The sequence below is a fragment of the Gossypium hirsutum genome, chromosome A05 (genome assembly GCF_007990345.1).
Source record: "Gossypium hirsutum isolate 1008001.06 chromosome A05, Gossypium_hirsutum_v2.1, whole genome shotgun sequence".
NCBI classification, from domain to species: domain Eukaryota; kingdom Viridiplantae; phylum Streptophyta; class Magnoliopsida; order Malvales; family Malvaceae; genus Gossypium; species Gossypium hirsutum.
In genome coordinates, this window is record NC_053428.1 from 79,588,117 (window position 1) to 79,611,272 (window position 23,156).

The 23,156-nt window shown below is 28.7% G+C and overlaps 2 protein-coding genes across 4 annotated transcripts; both read left to right on the forward strand.

Annotated features, from left to right (window-relative positions):
• Nucleotides 1–1,656: 1,656 nt before the first annotated feature.
• On the forward strand, nucleotides 1,657–3,984 carry LOC107957307 (protein ESKIMO 1). Of its 2 annotated transcripts, XM_016892810.2 has the most exons (6): nucleotides 1,657–1,828; nucleotides 1,970–2,367; nucleotides 2,480–2,651; nucleotides 2,876–3,075; nucleotides 3,162–3,320; nucleotides 3,418–3,984. In XM_016892810.2, exons 2-6 carry the CDS (start codon nucleotides 2,021–2,023, stop codon nucleotides 3,767–3,769), a joined length of 1,230 nt encoding a protein of 409 aa, XP_016748299.1. In that variant the 5' UTR covers nucleotides 1,657–1,828; nucleotides 1,970–2,020; the 3' UTR covers nucleotides 3,770–3,984. The 2 variants fall into 2 exon arrangements, with proteins under 2 accessions (XP_016748299.1, XP_040968433.1); XM_041112499.1 differs by having other exon boundaries at nucleotides 1,823–2,367.
• Nucleotides 3,985–20,789: 16,805 nt separating this feature from the next.
• Nucleotides 20,790–22,727, forward strand: LOC107955187 (protein trichome birefringence-like 28). 2 transcript variants are annotated; one of them, XM_041112500.1, is made up of 5 exons: nucleotides 20,790–21,353; nucleotides 21,474–21,645; nucleotides 21,737–21,936; nucleotides 22,035–22,171; nucleotides 22,287–22,727. In XM_041112500.1, exons 1-5 carry the CDS (start codon nucleotides 20,947–20,949, stop codon nucleotides 22,325–22,327), a joined length of 957 nt encoding a protein of 318 aa, XP_040968434.1. In that variant the 5' UTR covers nucleotides 20,790–20,946; the 3' UTR covers nucleotides 22,328–22,727. The 2 variants fall into 2 exon arrangements, with proteins under 2 accessions (XP_040968434.1, XP_016746406.2); XM_016890917.2 differs by having other exon boundaries at nucleotides 20,796–21,353; nucleotides 22,035–22,193.
• Nucleotides 22,728–23,156: the final 429 nt, after the last annotated feature.

The following is a 23,156-nucleotide window of genomic DNA, read 5'->3' on the forward strand; positions in this document are numbered from 1 at the left end:
TTTTTTGAAGTTACTTGTGGGGTAAAAAAAATTACACTGCTAGCATTTCAAATACTAACCATTTCTTTAATATTCCCTTTATATTTTTATTCCTATTTTGTATGTACTATATTTGTAGACCAAATGTTTTAGTAAGATTGTGTCATTAAAATTTAAGGGTACTATTTATTTATTTTTAATACGTGAAATTTAAGTTGTCAATATGATAAATACACATATTTATAAAATTTGATCTACATCTTTTAAATATGTTCAATATCATATTCAAACTAACATTTAATAGTTAAATGGACATAAAGACATGATTGATATGATATCAATACTTTAAAGACTCAATTAGAAAATTTAAAAATTTTGAACCAATTTAGAATCTAGTTTATAATTTCAACATGTGTAATGAATTAACAAATTTATATAATAAAAATCACTAATTTATCATATTAATATAAATATAACGTTTAATTATGATTTTTATCCAATTTGATAAGTTAATCCTTTTACTTGTTAGAATTTGGTAAATCATATTTAGGTAGTGTTTGGTGTTTTTTCATGTTATGATTTCAATGGAATGTGATTCCTTGAAATGTAAATACTGGGAATATGATTACCAAGAAAGTTACTTTACAAGTTAGGTATATATTGGAATGTATTGATTAAAATCCTAAGAAAGTTATATTATCATGTTTGGTTCACTAAGTATTTTCTTAAAAATGTAATGATAATTTACGAATTTACTCTTATTGAATAAAAGATAATATTCATGTATTTAATTTTTATAATAAACTTTACTCTTAATAAATATTTGGATTAAATATTTAATAATAAATTTTAATAGATATTTTTAATTTTTTAATTTATAATTTTAATTGAAAGTAAACTTGTTTAAAATTTGTCTTACATATATTTTCTAAATATAATAATGCACATATAAAATCATGTATATATAAAACTTGTTTTGGAATAAATTAAAATATATATATAATATTTGCGAAGAATCCGTTAAAATAATAGAAAAAACTAAGTAGTAGGACAAAGAAAGAAGGCAATAGCTTCTCTTTTTTTACATTTATTAGTAAGCTAATATCCTAAGTTAATTATGTCTTAATATTATTTTAAAATTTCCAATTTACATATGAAAATAACTTTATCATATTTTATCATGGAATCAGATTACAATATTCATGAGAATGTAACTTCTAAAGAAAAATTAGAATCACTTTCAAGAAAGTGATTATTTTTCATTATACCAAACACTACTTTACTGAAAATTGATAATATTCTACAATTAAATCATCTTGTCAAAACATTGACTTGAAAATCAACTGTTAAACAATTTTTATACAAAGATAAATTAACAATATTGAATCATTCAAACGTTGGAAAGTGGCTATTCATGTAATAACAAACATTGAACGCAAAGATAAGAACTTATACAAGGTGATGAGCTTATTATTTTGGCAAATTAAAAATACCAGCTCAATTTTAAGCGATTGCTTGGAAGTATAAAAGGTAAATTAACTCTTCAAGTATGAAAACTAAAATAGAAAGAGGAGTTTCACAAGTGAATAGAATATAATCCATAATTAAACCTAACATAAATTAAAAGTTTAACATAAATTGCCATAATATAAGGAAAAAAAAATGAAAGTGTCGGTCGTAAAGGCCAGATATTATACTCCCACAATTTCAGGGAAAGGAATAAATCAGTGGCCAGTGATTGCAACATCCAACGAAGTGTGAGAAAATATGGAAAAAGACAAAAAAAAAAAAGAAAAGGCAAAGCTAGGAAAAACATAAAATATTGACTTGCAATTTCTAATGAAGACATGTGCGTGAAATTCTTATTTTTATAGCATCCATGAATACATTTGTAGAAATAACTATCTTGATTTTCAGATTCTGAAAGCTTTTCCAAACACTGCTAATATACCATATATTTTCGCTGTTTGTCTGATATGAATGATTGCAGTCAGAAATTAATCTTTGTCTCGGGGATTGCTGTTTTCATTATCTTCAAGCAATGAGGCACAGCTGCAACATCAGCCACACAATTCTGTTTTCGCTGATATTGATACTTGTATTCAAATTGTTCATCTACTGTGATGATTTCCAACAGGTAACAAGGTCAATTTTCTTGGCAAAGTTGAGATTTCCAGGATTCCTGGAGGAAGGTGATGAAGTTAAGCTACCACCAAAAGACTGTGATCTCTTCACTGGGAAATGGGTTCTTGATAAAATAACCCATCCTTTGTATAAAGAAGATGAATGTAAGTTTCTCTCAGAACAAGTTACTTGCATTAAAAATGGAAGATTTGATTCTCTTTATCAGAATTGGAGATGGCAACACAGAGATTGTTCTTTACCCAAGTAAGTTTATCACTTGATAACAAATTTTTCTCACCCTTTTTTTCCTTGAAGAAATAAAAAAAATGGGTTCAATTAATTAGTTTCGAAGCTAGTTTTTTCTTGGTTTTGTTAGATTCAATGCAAGATTATTGCTTGAAAAACTTCGTGGGAAAAGGCTTATGTTTGTGGGGGATTCATTAAATAGAAACCAGTGGGAATCCATGGTTTGTCTACTTCTTCAATCTGGTGTTTCTGGAAAAAAGAGCCGCAAAAAGTCTGGTTCTTTAATTATCTTCAGCATTAAGGTACATTTCTTCCTTACCGACAAACAGAATAGTGATACCCGAATCTCCAATCTATTTGATTTTATGCATGAGCCAACGGGATTAAAATAATGGAAGGTCTTCCTGCAAAAACAGGTGCTCATTAAAGAAATGGGGATAATGGAAAATGAGCAATATGATAAATGAATTGAAAATTTTAATGATAATCCACTCACCATTATTGATTTCCTTGAATGCTAGCATAGGAGTACAACACCACAGTGGAGTTCTTTTGGTCACCATTTCTGGTTGAATCTAATTCAGACAATCCATGGCGGCACAGTATAAAAGACCGTATAATCAAGCCTGAATCAATCAAGAACAATGGAGATGATTGGAAAGGTGTAGATTACTTGATTTTCAACACATATATTTGGTGGATGAACAGTGGATATATGAAAGTCTTGTAAGTATATATTGAAAACCTTATGATTCTGCTGTAAACTTCAACTATCAGCCGTGAAATTAATGGGTTTTCAATGTGATGGAAAGACGAGGATCGTTTGATGCAGAACCGGTCGAGTACGATGAAATCGAAAGGCCTATAGCTTATGGGAGAGTAGTAAAAAGATGGGCTAAATGGGTTGATGAAAACGTTGATTCCAAGTTCACTTCAGTCTACTTCATGAGCATGTCACCTACTCATATTAAGTTAAAACATATCCTTTAAACTTGTTTTCTGTTTCTTTTTTGGAAAATGTTCATATTTTACTTAATTTTTCCATTGTTCATCACTTGAATGAAACAGGAGTTCGGATTGGAACAACCCTGATGGAATTTTATGTGCAAACGAGACTCTACCGATGACTAACTTGTCGATTCCACCACCGTATATTGGCACAGATTATAGGGCATTACAAATGGTTGCAGATGTGATTCAATCCATGAAAGTACCTGTTAACTTCATCAATATTACAGCCATGTCCGAGTACCGGAAAGATGCGCATACGTCAGTTTATACAACCCGGCAAGGCCAGTTGATTACAAAGGAGCAGCAAGCTGATCCAGCTACATACGCAGACTGCATCCATTGGTGCCTGCCAGGGTTACCTGATACATGGAATGAGCTCCTCTATACACAAATCATTTCACACTCTTGATCACATATAATTTCTTTTATTTTAATGATTGATAAACTGCTTGTTGGAATTCAATGTGATATTGTTAAAGAATTCTCGAGTCCTTAGTTATCTCAACTTGGAGTAAGCATCGTGTACGGGTATATATCAGACATGAGTATACACCTGATTGTGTCTGGCATGGATAGCTTTGATCAATATCTGAAATATGTTTGGCATGGATAGTTTAAAAGAAATGGAGAGTTAACATAGCTAGAGTGTGACCAGTAAAGCTGCAATAGTAAAATCTCAACAAAATGCTACCCTGCTTATTCTTGAAATACAAAGAAAATTTTTGCTTCATTTTAAAAAAGTTTGTTCTCTTCTTCTTTTTCTTTTTTAAATTCATTTGGTACAATTATGCCCCACTATCCTACTGAGGGCACTCATGGCAGTCATTGCAGTAGAAGCTTCACCAAGTAAAGTTTGAATAGACCGACAAGTCTTAGTAGGACTGCTATTTAAAATTTTTCGATATACCTTTTAGGGAAACATCTGCTCCATTAACACCCCGTCTTGGTAACTCCTCGGCATCAAGATATCTTGCCAAACAAAGTAATGGCTAGGAGGACTTCCAAGCCTTCCCTACCCCTACTAAGTCCTCATTATTTGTTTACCTTTATCCCTTGGAGCGTATAGGGGAGTGGCGCCTCTCTTGGTTCTTTTGAGGATCACGCTTCATGTCTGTGTCACAAGAGGATGCAACCTTGGGGCATGGTAAGAGGTACAACAACAAACACTTTTTTGCCAACCACATTTCTTATAGGAGTCACTTCCTTGGTGGAGCAAGTGCATGTTTGGAAGTTCGTGAGTCCCTCCTTGAAGGATCTTTGGAATGGGACTCCCTTGAGGCTTTCTCTCCAACACAAGTTAAAAATCAACTCAACCTTGTTATGGTGCTCGTCATTACCAATCTATTACCTGGTTACTTGATTGGGTCTCGACTCATAGCCTGCATGGTTCGCATCTTGGGTTCACATGTGAAATGTTTGCATCCTTTCATGAGCTTGCATGGGATGGGTTCGCACCACCATGCAAGCGAACCCACACGTAGGAAACACGTGTTAATCCTAGAATAGGGTACGTGTTGGCATGCATGGAGACCTACCTACGGTGTCACATCATCTAGGAATCATATCATATAAATAAAGAAATCAACACCCTTTAAAGACAGATACACTAAAACACTCAACAATTTGGTGCGCTGAGCATGGACAAATTTTCAACCATCAGAAACTTAGAAAGCTAAGACAACTCACCCTAATGAGAATTTCCCTAGCAGCTTTATAACCTTAACGAAAAGTGTATGTGATAAGTTTCTTTCTTAAAAACCCCCACCTTGCAAAGCCGGGTTCTTAGAAAAGTCACTATATAAATCTTCTTTGAACTAGGTGGGGGACAAATTGTTATGGTGCTTGTCACTATCGACCCGCTACCCGGTTACCTAATTGGGTCCTGACCCATAGCCTGTATGGTTTGCATCTTGGATTCGTACATGAGGTGTTCGCATCCTTTCATGAGCTTGTACAGGGTGGGTTCGCACCGCCATGCAGGTGAACCCACACGTAGGAAACACGTGTTAATCCTAGAATAGGATGTTGGAAAATATGGACATCACATATATAAGAAGGGTAATTACATGTTATTATTTACTATCATAATAGGTTAGCCCAAATTAAACGTGATCTAATTTGGTTAAAATTTTATTGTGCTTTAATTATTAAATAAAGTATGGGTCAAATATGTGTGGATACTCTAGTAATTGAGTTCTAACTAAATTCTAATTAATGATGGGCTAATTAGAATTTGATTAGAACTAATATGTCAAGGTTATAAATATTAGGGTTATGTCCCCAAATTATACACAATATATCTTTTCTAATATCCCATTATTAGGAAAGAAAGAGTAGATATTCTCTGAATTTCTTGTGTGCTAATTTGGAAGATCAAATCCCCAATATCCGGTAAAATTCATGGATTCTGGTACGCTTTCGCATCTAGTTTTGTTCTTAATTTATTCTTGATCATTTGACATGATAGATTCTGGTTTATTAAGTTTTATTTCAGATTTATTTTACAAATCTAACATAGGATACGTGTTGGCATGCATGAGGACTTGCCTATGACATCACATCATCTAAGAACCATATCATATAAATAGAGAAATCAACACCCTTTAGAGACAGACACACTAAAATAGTCAATAAACCCAAAATAAAAACACTCACCAAAATTTTCTAAACTTAAGGATACTACAATCTCCTTAATAATAAAGGTGGCTCCTATCTAAGGATAGAAAAAATCCTTGAACCGTACGGTTTCAATTCAACTCAACATTATAAATGTCATTTTTGTCTCTTTTTAATTAAAATTTTTGGCGTTCCTTTAGGTAAAAATTTCCCACTCAATATATTTACAAAAGTATTCATCTTTTAATTTTATAATAATTTTAAATGTTTTAAATATAATTTCTTAATTTATAAAAATTTACAAGATATATTTTAATCTTATAAATATTTTTTATATATTTTTTATAAAGTTCAAATTTTATTTTATGATATATATTTGGTCTCATTTGGTAAAAAAATAATATTTAACATTATATGAAAAATTTAGACAGGATGGAGGAAGTTATTTCAAGGTTAGGGTGGGGTTTTAGGGAGAATCATAATGAAATTAGGTTTAGAGCAAGGTCAAGGCGGGAAGTATAGAAATTAGGTCGGGGTTAGGCAAGAAAAAAATGTGCCTCATCCTTTTGCCCTCATTATTGCCATCTCCTCGATATTGAGAAGGGGAGCCACGATATTAGCCCTTCACTTATTTTGAACTAAAGGAGTTATAGCCTCCTCCTCATTAGATGATCCAAGGTCAATTACCAGAATAACATGGCTTACAATTATAACAATAGAGTCCTCACCTTCACCAAAAGCACTCTCTTCAATAGTAGTCTTGTCTGGACAAGCTATAAGCTCATTAACAAAATTATCATTTAAGTCCTCTTTTATGGCACTAGTTGAGTACTTCTTGACATGTTTTTTACAACTACTCTACATTTATGATGACTGTTGCTGCAAGTTTTTGAAGTAGATGTCTATGTGCCAATGTCAGTGGCCATTACAATTATTGCTATGATAGACAACTTACTTGTCATATTTAAAGTTGACATTTTTTTAAACAAAATTTGTGGGCTATGAGAAATGTTGATATTATGGAAATATTCAAGCCTATCAATGAATATCAATCCATTTGGAGAAACATATTCTAAGGATTGGATTTGATAGATTATACAAATCAAATCCTTTGAATCAAGGACGTTGGATCGAGACAAACTTTTAAGAATCATCTCCAACCATCCAATTTACATTAGTTTTTATTATTATATTGTATCTTGCTATTTTAGTTATTGCTTGATAGGGAGTTGATTGTAATTGATCTCTCCTATGTTAGCAACTCTCAAACTTAATAGAAAACAGCGGATCAAGATCGTTTTCAAATTGTTCAACTCGAGAAAGAAAGATTTGGATTTAACCTGAAAAGAAAATACCAAATAAATTTAGGAAAACAAAGAAAACTAAAATAACTAAAACAAGAAATTTAACAATATAGAGTGAATATTCAAAATAAATAAATAAATAAAACAAAAAAATAAAAATCGAATATAGATTAAATAAACAGATGGATGTGATGGATGTGATAGATGTGATGGATAGATGGATAAGTTTTCAATTGAATCATTTGAGATATAAACACTAATAAACTCAATTAATAACTCTAATAAGCCCTCTAAGAAATAATTCATTGGCAAATTGAATGATGAATAATGAATTCTCATGACTCTTTGAAAAAAATCGAGAAAAAAATTACTTCTAAAAATCACAAAAAAAAATCTTGCACAAAGAAATTAACTACCAAAGTTGAAAACTTTATTAATGACAACAATTACGTCTCTAATGAATAATGACGAGGCCTTTATATAACCTAGCTAAGTACAACCAAATAAAACTCTCAAGTATACTAAAAATCAAATTAATCTAAACAAGTAGTTTTAAACTAAACTTCTTATTGACTAAGAAACTTAAAACTCCTAAATAACTTAAAATACTTAAAAAAATCCAAAATTCAGAATAAATAACTAATAAAATAATAAAACCTAATAAATACAATATTGGACTCATATATAATAAAAATTCAACCTAAAAATCAAACCCAATATGATTTAAACTCGAATAAAAGCTCAAAACTCTTAATTTCTGTAATAATCCAGTTTAGGAATTTTGCTCGCCCAGTCTTCACTAAAACGATCATAACTTGAGTTACAAAACTCAAAATCAAGTGATTCAAAGTGCATTTTGAATATAAGAGATAGACCATAATATACCATGAGACATCTCAACCTAGAAATGCCTAGATCCTATCCAAAAAGTTGTCGCATGTTGATTAATTTTCCAAACTTGAAAATTTGCACCTTCGGTGTGTATCATTCTTCCTTTTCTCGTAAAGATTTTTTCTTGAATCTTGTCTTCGTTGGAACAAGAAAGAATCTTTGTCATAGATGGAATGGTTTGATAGAGTTCCTCTCAAATGATAAAAAAATTCCTGAAAGAATGAAACAAGTCCACTAGACAAATTCGTTAAGGTTAGTGAAAACATAATCATTCCTCTCTTTCAGATAGGTTATCTCTTTCTTTCCATTCTCTTTTTCAATGTGAATTGAATTCTCTAATTTTACCTTATAGGAATTTTCACTTACCAAATTTTGATCATCAAATTGACTTTTATTGCTCAATGTCTATTTTCTCTCAGCCTTTTGGCATGAATCATCCGCACTTCCCTTCAACCCCCTTACTAAAATTTTGACCATTGAAGTCATCAGAATACAACTCTTTAGGAGGAAAATAAATGTCTAACTCGTCTAAATCCATAGGCTTTAAGAAAAAAAATCTCACTATCAACCTTTTCTAGTTCACAAAGTTCACTATCACTTTCATCATAGTTCGCATTATTACTATCAACTTATTTGACATCAATTTTGGAATAAGGTGCAACGTTAGATTTAGACTAAAAAATAAGCACAGAATCATACTCACTGTCTTCACAAATGGTGGCACTCAAAGTTTCTTGCTCATTCATATCATCATTGTCAACGGTAGCACTAAAAGAAGACTCCTCAACAGGCTCAATGTCATACGTACATTCTTCTTCACAACTATCATCATTGGTTGGATAGTGAATCGGACATTGGGAACCGTAATGATTTTTTGAACCACATGTTGGAAAAATCAGTTCGAAAATAGTTTTCTTACACAGTGGGAAATTAAAATTTTGAAAATCAAACTGATTTATGATATTTATAGCAATAAACCCTAAACCAAATTCGTAATTGTGTTTTCGGATAGACGGATCCTTGTCGTTTCCAACTTTCAACCAAACGGCATTCTCTATTATTCTCGTACCACAAACAACTTCAAGTATGAACTCGAACAATTCGAATCAAAACACAAAACTAGAAATAATTTTTTTATTTAAGTTTGAAAATGAAAAATCTCTTCTCAAATAGAAACTGACGGAAATTTTTATTCTAGAAAATAGACTTAATAGTTGAGAATAAATTTTCTCTATTTTCAGGCTGAGTAACAATATCTTAGAGTTCAGACCGGTGCCATCTATTTATAATTAGAGGAGGTAGAACCCTTGTTGAATTGTAGAAGTTTATGTCAACTAGAAAAACGAACTTCTAGTCTATCTAAAAGTATAGAGAGCGACAATCCTAGTTAATAATACTAGAGTTTGTCATCCCCTTCATTAACATAAGGGCTTTTGGGCCTCTCCTATCTCAGGTCCAGTTACAAGTACTTCCTGGGCTTTTAACCCAATATTTTATAATTTGATTAATCCAATATATTTTTTTCTATTTCCCAAAATAAATATCTTAATATTTTTCTAATTAAATAATCTTCTCAACCCAATTTTAATTATGTTAAAATCATGATGATTTTACCGTAAAAGAATATATGAGAAAATATATTTAATATTTCTACATTCAACGTTTCACTATGACCAAATGATTTATTTCCATTTTCAAACTTCATTTAATTTGAAAAACATAAATTTTATTTTCAAGTCATTTTCATTTACATTTTGAAGCAAACCACATTCATTTCCAAATTATTTCATTTCTTCATTTTCATTTTGAAGAAAACCATAATCATTTCGAAATGATTTTATTTCTCCATTTTCATTTTTATCTTGGAGAAAACTGTAATCATTTCCAAATGTTTCTCATTTCTCCATTTTTCATCATTTCTATTCATTTATGTTCATTTGATTCAACATGCAATTCATTTCTGATTTCAACGAGCTAATGGAGGGACTGATTGGATATATGCAATTGAGGCTCAAACAATTTATAATTAAGTTCCAGTTTTTCGCCTATTAATTATAAACTCATTTAGTCATGAAATCAATCCACTACAGTATCGTGACTGAGCTTTCCCAACGACATACAATTACAAAAGCAACTCGATCAGTGCTCGTCCAATGACCTTGTCATAATTGTGTTACCCTCATAGGAAATTTTTAATGTTTTTGAGATAATATTCATGCTCTTAATATGATCATATTTTATCTCATTGTAACAAATACATCTTCCTTTATGAAAACTCAATTACTATCAAATAGTAATCAAGTCATTCATCAAAAAAACGAACGACCTATTGACACATTTACTTTTCATCAACCATGTAATGCCAATGAGAGAATATTATTTACCTATGTCTAGGGCTATGAATTCCACTATTGTGAATAACACTACATACTGCAAAAGTTGTATATGTTGGGACTGCCAATACGCCTCGTGGCGTAGCGAAAAAAATATTTCGGCGATCCTTAACCATGGATTCATGTATGAGAAACGGAAACAGGTTGAAATAAGGTTGATTCCAAGCCACAACAAAAATGTCTCGACCTCTACGTACTCCACCCGATATTAAAACGAACGACAAAAACTCTTTTGAAACTTTTCCAAAGAAAATCTCCCTAAAACGGCTGCTAGACCCTTTTCTTATTTTCTTTTAAACACACTTTACCCTAATTCGGGATTTTGGTATCCATATATTGAAAATGGATCATCTTATAGAGAACATATGGAAAGCATTAAAAACGTTATATTCTTTCCAAAAAGAATTATAACTACAATGTTTTAATTTTTGACCGAATTCATAATTATAATAATTTATTATAATAATTTTGGTAAACTATATCCTGTTTAGATTTTATATGAATCAAATTCATATATTAATTTTAATTATGTTCTCTATTTTTGTACAATAAGCTTGTACATTTAATTTGTTTAATATTTAACTGTCAAATTAAATTAATTCAATAATTAATTTAATTCATGTGACAGCTAAACACATACCAACTGTGTTTGGATTTTGTTTGTTTTAACCAAAGGTTGTGACCTTGTAGGTTCTTGTAACGTTAGTAGTAATACTAGAACATTTCTAATAATACAAGCAATGAGTGACATCTAGCAATGCGTCATTGCTACCTAATTTACAAGAAGTCGTAATTCGACTTAACTTTTCTGTGATAATCTTTTTCATGTATTACATTTAGATTGGATACAAGTCATGGAACAGTCACACTTGCATAATCCAATATCATGTTTCTTGATATCTTAAGTAGGCAACAATAAACAAATAAGTATGATATCTCATATCAAGTTATTCGAGCATGGCCATGCATTTCTAGTCTCACTCAATCAAGTGGGCTAAGATATTGCTCCCATTATGTAGGAGGGACAAATCGTATATTGATCAACCATATCCCACTACATAGATTGTGGTATATCCAACATCAGTCTTTTCAATACAACCTATTACGGAAGACATTTGACTGTATCAAAATATACAACTCACGATGTTGGGATAATGATGATCTCAAGTCTGACAATTGTATACATAGTTATTACTATGAGTAATGTTGTGACTATTACATAATAATACAAGAAACATACTCATAGCGGGTCAGTCCAATATGTTGTTCTTTAGAACATACTCATGTATTGATTTTGACATCTCTATGTCAATGAATAAATTTTGTCATCAATCAACTACACATTAGTCTCAATGCATTATTATTGTCCAAGCCCACAATAATACTTGACTAAGGATATTTTAAGAATAATCATATTTTTCTTAAGACTTTATTACAATTTAGTTTATTTATATACATAGAAAAAGAAACTGAAATAATAATGACAATATCGTATATTAATAAACAAGGTAAAACAAGTATGTAATTACAATCATTTCATGATTGATCTTTGGGCATACTATAATAGTATACCCAAAAGCACCAACTTTCGGTTCCTTATTTATTTTAACTGAGGCTTTTACTTACATCAAAGTATACGAGTCACACATACATAACCCGTCATCCACTCAGGAATTTGGTTATGTCACACTATAAGAGAATTTTGAAGTGTACTATTGCTAAAGAGGCATGAGACATCCTTAAAACTTCCCAAAAGAAACCAACACTCTCAAGTAATCAAAGATGCATATGTTAACCACAAATTTTGGGACTTAAAGAATGTAAGATTCAAAGACCATTGGCGAATTCTACAATAAGCTCTTTGATTTGTCAAATCAAACATTTGTGCTTAAAGAGGAATATTCTAACTTCAAATTTCTTAGAAAGGTGCTAAGATTGTTGCTTGAGAAATTTGTCATCAAAGTTACTACCATCGAGGAGACAATAGATCTAGAAAGTTTAAGGATTGATGAACTTATTGTATTGAGGCAATAGATCTAGAAAGTTTAAGGATTGATAAACTTATTGTATCCTTTGCAGGCTTTTGAAATGAACCTAGATGAAGCCAAACAAAGCAAAGCCAAAGGTTTAAGAAGTATTGCTTTACAAGTAATAGATACAATGCCAAATAGGCACTCCATTACGATTGAAGAACTTCAAGAACAAATTAATTTGCATGCCCAAAACTTCAATAGAGCTTTTAAGTAGTCTAGAAGATTCAAGAAGTTTGAAGCCACTAAAATCATTTTTGAGAAAAAAATATAAATGAGTGGTTATAGAAGAAGAGGCTAAGAAAGAAAAGAATAAAGGAATCCAATGCTTTAAGTGTCACGGATTTGGGTAGTCATTGTAGATAGAAGCTTCTCCAAGTCAAGTTTGAATAGACCAGCAAGTCTTAGTAGGATGGCTCATTAAAATTTTTTGATATACCTTTTAGGAAAACATCTACTCCATTAACACCCGTCTTCTTCAGGTTCATTGGAAACTCCTCGTCACCAAGATGATCTTGCCAAACAAAGTAATGGCTAGGAGGACTTCCAAGCCTTCCATACCCCTACTACGTCCCCATTATTTGTTTACCTTTATCCCTTGGAGTTAACGGGGGAGTAGCGCCTAACAAACCGGTCTGCAAGCCAGTCTACATTGGTTCGTTGAGGACCATGCTTTATGTTTGTATCAGAAGAGGCGGCAACCTTAGGCATGGTAGGAGGTACAGCAACAAACACCTTTTTGTTGATTATCCAACCGGCCTAGTGGCTTCATTCCGTAGCTGGTAAAAATGGTGGACTTGACCTCAGCTGGGATTATTCTAGCTGCCGATATAGATTGCATTTCAGGGGTGATTTTTTGCTCCACAAGATCCTCAAGCAATCTGTCTGGCGGGCTGCTCATATTAGTATCCACTGCTCCTACAGTAGACTGAAAAAAAAAAGACATTGCCCCTACTGCTCTGTGCTATTTTCCGAAAAGTTTCCAATTTGGTACCATTTGAATTCTTTAATTCCCGCGCCGTAATAAACTGTTGCTTCATCCGACTTGCTTGTGAAAGAAGAATATCCGAGATTTTTTGTAATAAAATTCCTCCTCTGCCTTAATAAGCTTCTCTTCATTAATCAAGTCACTCGATGATTGGCTAAAGAGTTGTAATTGAATCAGATCAAGCTTTGCTTTCTTCATATTAACCACATCCAAGATTCCTCCAAAGTAAGCTCCTTTAAGAGTTGGCTTCAATCTTATCAAATTATTATTTTGGATGAAAACAAAACCAGTGTCTATATATAGGGATTAAATGTCACACTTGGTTGCAAAGATTCCCTGCCCCTACAACGCTCAAGACTTTGAGTCAAATCTCATCATTGAGTTTTAAGGTCAATACCTAATTATTATTTTATACATATATTTTGTCTTGCTTAGACTTTTGATCACGAAATAAATAGATGTATAAAGAAAAACGAATAGTTGGCTTTTTCCCTCATAATTTTGTTATAAAATAAATAAAAAAAGCGAGTTAAAAAATAAGAGAAATAAAGAATAAAAAGATGTCAATAGTAATTATTTCCCATCTAGAGATAAAAAGTGTAAATGATATAAATTTTATATATTAGAGTCTTAAAGTATTTATTACAACTAATTTCAAATAAACATCTATAAAATATTTATTGCAATTAACTTCTAATATCACATGCATTTTATGTGATTTTACACGTTTAAATTTTAAATAATATATTTTTAGTTATTAGTAATAATCATTGATAATGATTATTTCTCACACATTTAATAAAAAATAATAATAAAGATATTCACACTATATTAATAAATACATTTAATAAAGAATAATAATAATTAAAAATAATTGTTGAAGTTTGACTTTCTTTTCAAAACAAACCCACTTAATAAAAAAGAAATAGTTTTAAAAGTGTTTACTTGGCACAGTAAAAACAACTTATAGAAAAATTTAAAAAAATCATAATATATACCTCATCCTTAATTAAAATAATCTTCAACCACTCTATGGTGCCATTGTTATTTAAACATGATTCAATATAACTCTTTGAAGAACCATTGTGTTTAATGCTTGATTCTTTTTTATATAATTCTAATTTATTTATACTAACAATCTCCGTTTTTTTACAGTAATTTTTTTATATGCTACTTGATTGCATATGTTTGAATGGGTTAATTTATATATATGCCTTTTTTTTTTAAAATATTTATGATTTTAGGTCATTTTCTTATATTTATGAGAATAGGTCATTTTTGGAGAAAGAAACTGAAAACGCGTCCTATAGGACGTCTTTTTACTAAAAATTAACAACCTAGTTTTTTTTGTTAGATGGTTAAATATTAATGCTTTTGTCCTTGAGTCTTGGATTTAATTCCCCTCTTACTCACATTTGTATTTTTTTTTAATTTCACGTTGTTTCAAGCTTTTTTTTTAACTTTAATTAATATTTTTAACAAATTTGGTTTTTTGGTTAAATGATTAGATAATTGTGATTTAGTCTCAAATTCAATTCCTCTTATAAGTATTTTAATATGCATTTTTTTATTTGATGTTGTTTGAAGCTTTTTTTTATTTTTAATTAATGTTTATAATTAATAAATATATTGTTTTCAAGTTTTTTTAATTAATCTTTTAATTAATAACTATTTAATTTATAAAATCAAATAATTATTGTCAAATATTATTATTTTTAGTAAATATAATTTTTATATGTGTAATATTTATTTTTCAATCTATATCATGAGTGTAGTAAATTTTAGTATGATATATTTTTGTATGTGTATTTGAAATAATTAATTGAAATATTTCCCATATAAAAATATTAAATATCATACCCACAATGTAGATGAAAAACCAATTATATTTGAAAAATTTTACTTATTAGAAATAATAATGATATTTGAAATAATTATTTGATTTTATAATATTAAAAATCACCGTACCAACAATATAAGTGGAGAAAATAAATATTTAACATGTAAATATTATATATAAAGAAAAATATATCAAAAGAAATAGTTGATGTTTCTAAAAAACAATTACATATTTATTATTTAATTTTATAAATAAAAGAGCTATTAATTAAAAACTTGAAAACAATATATTCATTAATTATAAACATTAATTAATTAAAAACTTAAAAAGGTATTAAACAACATAAAATAAAAAATACATAATCGAACATGAGACTTAAAGATAAAATCACAATTATCTAACCATCAAACCAAAAGAGTTAATGTGTTAAAAATATTAACTAAAAAAAAGAGTTTGAAACAATATGAAATAAAAAATACAAATATAATAGGAGAGGAATAAAAAACCCGGGACTTAAGGTCAAAAGCATTGACATTTAACCATCTAATAAAAAAACTAAATTAACAATTTCCAGTGAAATCGTGTTATATAGGACGTGTTTTCGATTTTCTCTCTCTCCAAAAACAACCTATTCTCATAAATATAAAAAAAGGGGCATATATATATATAAATTAACTTTTTGAATGCTATTTTTAAAGCTAAAATTAAATTTAGTTGATATATAGCTCTAATATTAATTAAGTGGTAATTAAGATATTTAGAGTTCTACTTAAATAATAAATCTATTTTACATCAACAAACTTAGTATACTTTTTTTTAAATTAACACAATTTTTTAACTTTTTTAGGGCAAAATACAAGAACAGTCACTCTTTTATTCTATTTTGATCACCTAACTATTAATTTTTTCGTTTTAGTCACTTAACTTTTTAAAATTAAATATTTTAGTCACTCGTCCATTAGTTGCCTAATGGAAGTCTAACATGGACTTTGTTATATTGGCTTATAACAATTTTAGGCTTCCAACATTTATACATTCTATCAATTTGATCCTAAGTCTAAAAAAATTTAACAAATTTATCCCTTGATGTTTACAAGATTTGCCATTTTAATCCTAATTATAAAATTTTTGAAAAATATTTAAAAATATTCAAATATTATTCAAATATAAATATAAATTATTAAAAATATATATAAAAAGTAAATAGAAAAATATTTTTAAAATTTTTGTACCCAAAATTATTTTTCAATAGTATCTCCCACTTTATTCTTTCTTTCATTCAATTGGTGAATTTTGAACTATCAAATGTCATGGTATTGACCTACAATCTATTTTCAATGTTTGAACTAAAAATGAAAAATACATGAGAACCTTAGAGCTTGAAACAGATATTATCTATGTAGAAAAGAGTAAAGTTGTCAAAATTGGTGTTGTCAACCCAACCATATTTTTGGGTTCATGAATTTGGTAATTTTGAGCTTCTTTCGAGTTTTAATTACGAATTTAAGACGAGCAATGTAGCAAAAGAAAAAGGAGACTAAACCAAAAGAAATTGAATCATATAGTAGCTTTAATTTCTAGGTTTTCACATGCTTGGTTGATGAGAAAATGAGCATGGTTAATGAGAAACGGTAAATATAAATTTTAAAAACTTTAAAAAGTAAATATAAAAATATTTTAAATATGTTTTTGAATTTTTAGAATTATAACTAAAGTGATAAATTTTGTAAACACTGAAAAGCTAAATTTGCCGAAATTTTATTATTTCTTACTACTAAGATTTTATACGAAGCTATGAAAATAAAGAAGTGGAATTAAATCTAAATATAAAATAAATATCAAAAATAAATTGAACATGATGGAACTAAACAAAAAAATTAAATTTTAATAAATCGATATAATGAAAGCTACAGCTTTAGGCATGTTTTGACTTCAACTTTGAACAAATTCCGAACAATGGATTTTCTCCTCCAACTGATAAGTCAGCTATAGTGATTGATGAACAACCTCAAACCATCAGTTCTTCCATATGTAAATTACCCGCAGGAACAATCCGACAATTAACTCTTACCAAGAGAGTAACCTTGAAATAAACTTCCACGATTTAATTCCTCGATAGCCTTGCGAACTAGAAAACTTCGGTTCAAATCAACGACTTCAACTGTGCAAGTCGTTTAAACTTGATTGTTAATTTCTTTGACGAATCTAACCACTCACTCAATTGGTAGTATCAATTTGTTTTTAGAGGACCAAAAACATGACAATTACAAATCTTACCGATTCAACTGTATGTCGTCTAACATTAAATCAAGGAGTTACTAAATCTATCTCCTAAATTGTAGAATTAATGAATACCAAATTAAAAAATATAAGTACAATTTTAAAATCTCACATTCAATTATTAGATTAATTATCCACCTAAAGCTAGAATTAAAATTCAACTGCTCATAATTTTTACAACACAAAGCAAATAATTAAAGAAAATTATTATTACTAAAAATCACAAAGTACGAACAATTAATAAAAATAGAAAAAGACAACTATGGTGGTTGTACTCTCACAATTCTCGTTCACACCTATATTCTCATGTATTAGGCTTTTTTACTAAAATAACCCATTAAATTTAATTAAGTACTAAAATGATTCACTTTTTTAATTAAACATTAAAATGACCTGAAATCAACAGTAAAAGTTGGTGAAGTCAAATTATATGGCGTCACCAACTTGCCACGTCAACAGGGAGCATAAAAAATTAATTTTTTAGTGGAGCCATGTAGAATAGCGCCATCTGTATAAATACTACATAAATACTGAAATTTTTGAAAATATGGGAAGACTTCAAAAAAATTAACCAGTTTCCGGTCGAGCCAATTAATATGGCGCCACCAGTCCCTGCCATGTCAGTTTCTTTTTTTTTTTACTTTTTTACTTTTTTGACTTTTATTTAATTAATTAATTAATTATTTATTATTATTAACTTTAAAAAATTTGAAATATATATTTGAAATATTTTATTAATATATATTTTTTAAAATTTTAAATATATTTTGAAATTATTTTTTAAAATTTTAAATATTTTTTAAAATATTAAATATTTTTTAATATTATAAAAATATTTAAATATTTTAAACTTTCAAATTTATTATTAGTTTTATAATAATTTAAATATTATTTAATTTGTTATATTTTAAATTATGAATTTTAAATTATTTTTAAAGATATTCAAACCATTTTTTAAATTCAATTTAAAAGTTAAAAATGATATTTTATTTTAAAAAGTGAAAATTGAATTAATAAAAATTAAAAAATATTTGTTAAAAAAAGATTTATTTGTTAAAAAAATGGATTTAATTAAATATATATATATTAAAAAATAAAAATAAAAATTTAAATTAAAAATTAAAAATATATATTATAACTGGTCACATCATATTTTTTAACAAATAAATATTTTTTTAACAAATATTTTTTAATTTTTTTATTAATTCAAATTTCACTTTTTTTACTTTTTTATTAACTTTTATCTTTTTCTTTAAATTTTTTTCCTTTTTAAATTTTAAATTTTTTCTTATTTTATTTTGTTTATTTATTTTATTTATTTTTTGTTATTAATTTAAAAAATTTAAAATGTATATTTGAAATGTTTTATAATATATATTTTTTAAAACTTTAAATATTATTTTTAAATTATTTTTTAAAATTTGAGTATTATATTTTTAAATTATGTCTTATAAATTTTAAAAATATATTTTTTAAATATATTTTTATAAATTTTAAATTTTAAATATATTTTTTTAAAATATTTTTTAAACAAAATAAAATAATTTCAAATATATATATTTAAATTTAAATATATATTTTTGAAATTATTTTTTATAAATTTTAAAAATAAATTTTTGAAATTATTTTTTTAATTTTAAATTATTTTTAAATATTAAATATATTTTTAATAATATTTAAACATTTAAAATTTTTAAATAAATTTTTTATAAAAATTATTTTAAAAAGGTTTAAATATATTTAAAAATAATTAAAAAATCAAAATTTAAAAAATTCTAAAAAAATGAGAGACTTTAAAAATAATATTCCAATTTCTGGTGGAGCCAATTTAAATGGCGCCACCAGAACACCCTGCTTCTATTTTTTTTAACAAATATTTTTTTAATTTTTTTATTAAATTAAATTTCACTTTTTAAAATAAAATATTATTTTTAACTTTTAAATAGAATTTAAAAAATGATTTGAATATCTTTAAAAATAATTTAAAATTCATAATTTAAAATATTATAAATTAAATTATTATAAAACTAATAACAAATTTGAAAGTTTAAAATATTTAAATATTTTATAATATTAAAAAAATTAATATTTAATATTTAAAAAATAATATTTAAAATTTAAAAAAATAATTTCAAAATATATATTTAAAATTTAAAAAATATATATTAATAAAATATTTCAAATATATATTTCAAAATTTTTAAAATTAATAATAAATAAATAAAATTAAATAAATAAAATAAAGAAAGAAAGAAAAGTACAAAAAGTACAAAAGTCAAAAAAATAAAAAAGTAAAAAAAAAACTGACATGGCAGGGACTGGTGGCGCCATATTAATTGGCTCTACCAGAAAAATGGTTAATTTTTTTGAAATCCTCCCATATTTTCAAAAATTTTAGTATTTTTCTGGTATTTATACAAGTGGCGCCATTCTACATGGCTTCACCAAAAAATTAATTTTTTATGCTCCCTGCTGACGTGGCAAGTTGGTGGCGCCATATAATTTGGCTCCACGAACTTTTACAGTAGATTTCAGGTCATTTTGGTGTTTAATTAAAAAGATGGATCATTTTGGTACTTAATTAAATTTGATAGATTATTTTAGTAAAAAAGCCCACGTATTAGTATGATGATTAGGGTGTTTATAGCCTTAAATGTAACATGATATTAATGGCATTATTATTACAACTTTACCCTTTTATTATAATTCATAAAAAAAATAATAGTAATAAATGTAATAATAAATCTAGATTAAAATAAAAAAAATATTTACTTACTCTCCAAGATAAATCTAGTCGTAATTAATCTCTTAAAATAAAAATAAAAATTATTAAAATAAACCATAAAAGCATGTAACATGGTGATATCATATTGCAAATTCAACTATGATTTAACAACTCATATATATTTAAATAAATTAATTCTGTGGGGAGGAAAAGAGGTTAATTGGGTTTAAACCATACCAAATAAAAGCTTTTAACAACTCCTACCAAAATTTGGCAATGATTTAAAAAAAATTATCATATGATATATTTTGTTTTCTAAAAAATAAACTGATGACAACTTTACATGCTAAAAACACATCAAACGACGACTAGTGTTAGTTAAATTGGGAAATGGGAGGTTGACCTACACCTATCAGAAATTTATAAATCTTGAACGAAAAAAAATGAAAAACCTAGAACACAAGCTCCATAGCCCATTGATCAAGCTGTTCTTGACTATCTGGAAGATAATCAGGGACCATGAAACCTTTTGATAAGACCCGAAAATGCAATTACTTCCCAATGTTAACCATGGTAGCTTTTCCAACTCTACTTTTTGGATTCTTTTGTTACAATCAGTACGTGAAAACCATCCCATTTCCAGATTTCAGTCACCGACAACCCTTCAGGGAATCTTCAAATTCAACTAATTTTAAACTCCAAGAAACAAACAAAGATGACGATGATGGAAACGTAAGAGTTGTTTTGCCATTAGAAGAGTGTGATATCTTCACAGGAGAATGGGTTTTCGATCATGGATCATCACGCCCTTTATACAAAGAAGACTGCGAGTTCCTTAATACAATGGTGACTTGCTTGAAGAATGGAAGGCCTGATTCTTTATACCAGAAATGGAGATGGCAGCCCAAAGCTTGCTCTTTGCCCAAGTAAATACTTTCTTTCTCCAACTACTTAGTAATATTCTCATTATTTTTAGTGCTCCCCTGTTTTTGAAGAACCATGGTGGTCGAATAGATTAAATGATTAGTTTTCATTTTTGGGTTAAGGTTTGAGGCAAAAATATTGCTGGAGAAACTTAGAGGAAAGAGGCTTATGTTTGTTGGGGACTCCATAAACTTTAACCAGATGCTATCTATGGCTTGTATGGTTCAATCTGTCATCCCACCAGAGAAGAGGAGCTTAAGTTATGCAAATTATACCATTGTCTTTAAAATGGAGGTAATTGCTTGCTGATGTTTCTCTATTATTTTAAATCATTGTTTGTCAAATAACTTAGAAAGAAAGTGAAGAATGTGTTTGAACCATGTAGGATTATAATGCTACAATGGAGTTTTACTGGGCACCGTTTTTGGTTGAATCCAATGTAGACCCTCCGACAATGAGGGATGGCACAGTGGAGCCTATAGTCAAGCTTGAATCAATCTCAAAACATGGAGATAACTGGAAAAATGTGGATTATCTCATCTTTAATACATATATTTGGTGGAGGTACCCCACCGTGAAAGTACTGTGAGTTGCTACCTTTGTTGTCTTTTACATTTTAGCATACATTGTTCTGAAATACTAGAAATTTTGACTCGATCCTTCCTTCAAAACTGATTGAAAAGACGAGGATCTTTCGAGGATGGGGTGACAGATTATGTCGACATTGATCAGAATGTAGCATATGAGAGTGCTTTGAAATCATGGGCCGAATGGGTGGAAGAAAACGTTGATCCTAATCAAACTTCAGTGTTCTTCATCAGTATGGCTCCTTCACATAAGAAGTATAAACTAGCAAAAAAACTTGAGAAAACTTTTCAATTTGATTGTTCTAAACACATACTTTTAACACATTTTGCATATGCAAATTGAAACAGGAGCTCTGCCTGGAATAACACCAATGGGATCATGTGTTTGAACGAGACAGCTCCGATTGTGAACACATCGACGTTTGATGTGGGCACGAATCGGCAGCTTTCCGCAATTGTAGAAAATGTCGTACGTTCCATGAAAATACCCCTTCAATTCCTCAACATAACGAGGCTATCCGAATACCGAAAAGATGCACATACATCGATTTATGCAGCTCCCGGTGGTAAGTTGCTGACCCAAGAACAAAAAGCTGATCCAGCAAAATATGCGGATTGTGTGCATTGGTGTCTGCCTGGATTGCCTGATACATGGAATGAGTTGTTATATACGCTTATCATATACTAGACTTGACTTTGATTTCATAATTGATTCATTCCTAAAGATGAATGTATGATTTTTTTTTTATCTGCGACATGATATAGAATAAAAGAACTCCTTTTCATATATCAGTTAATGGGTGCAATTTAGAACGATTTCGAATGAATGGGGGTCTAGCTTGGTTAGAAGCAGTAAGGGATTGTAGGCACGAGGAAAATGGCAATCTTGGTTCAATTATGACAAATTGAAAATCCCAATATTTGCATCAGCCTTAGTTTTAAATATACTTTTTCAGATGACGTTAAACCAAAACCTTTTTTATAATTGATAATTATTGAGTTAAGACGTATATATGTACATGTGTAGGACTTACTTAAGAATTATCTAAATCATACATAGGAATAATAATTAAGTTGGTATTGAATAGTATGGGCAATAAAACAATGGAGGAAAGACTTAGCTATAATCACTATTATTGATCATATATTTCAAACTAATAGGTTCAGTGATCCAGTGGAACACAAAGGGAAAGAGAACTTTTCGCTCTTTCTCTGGCT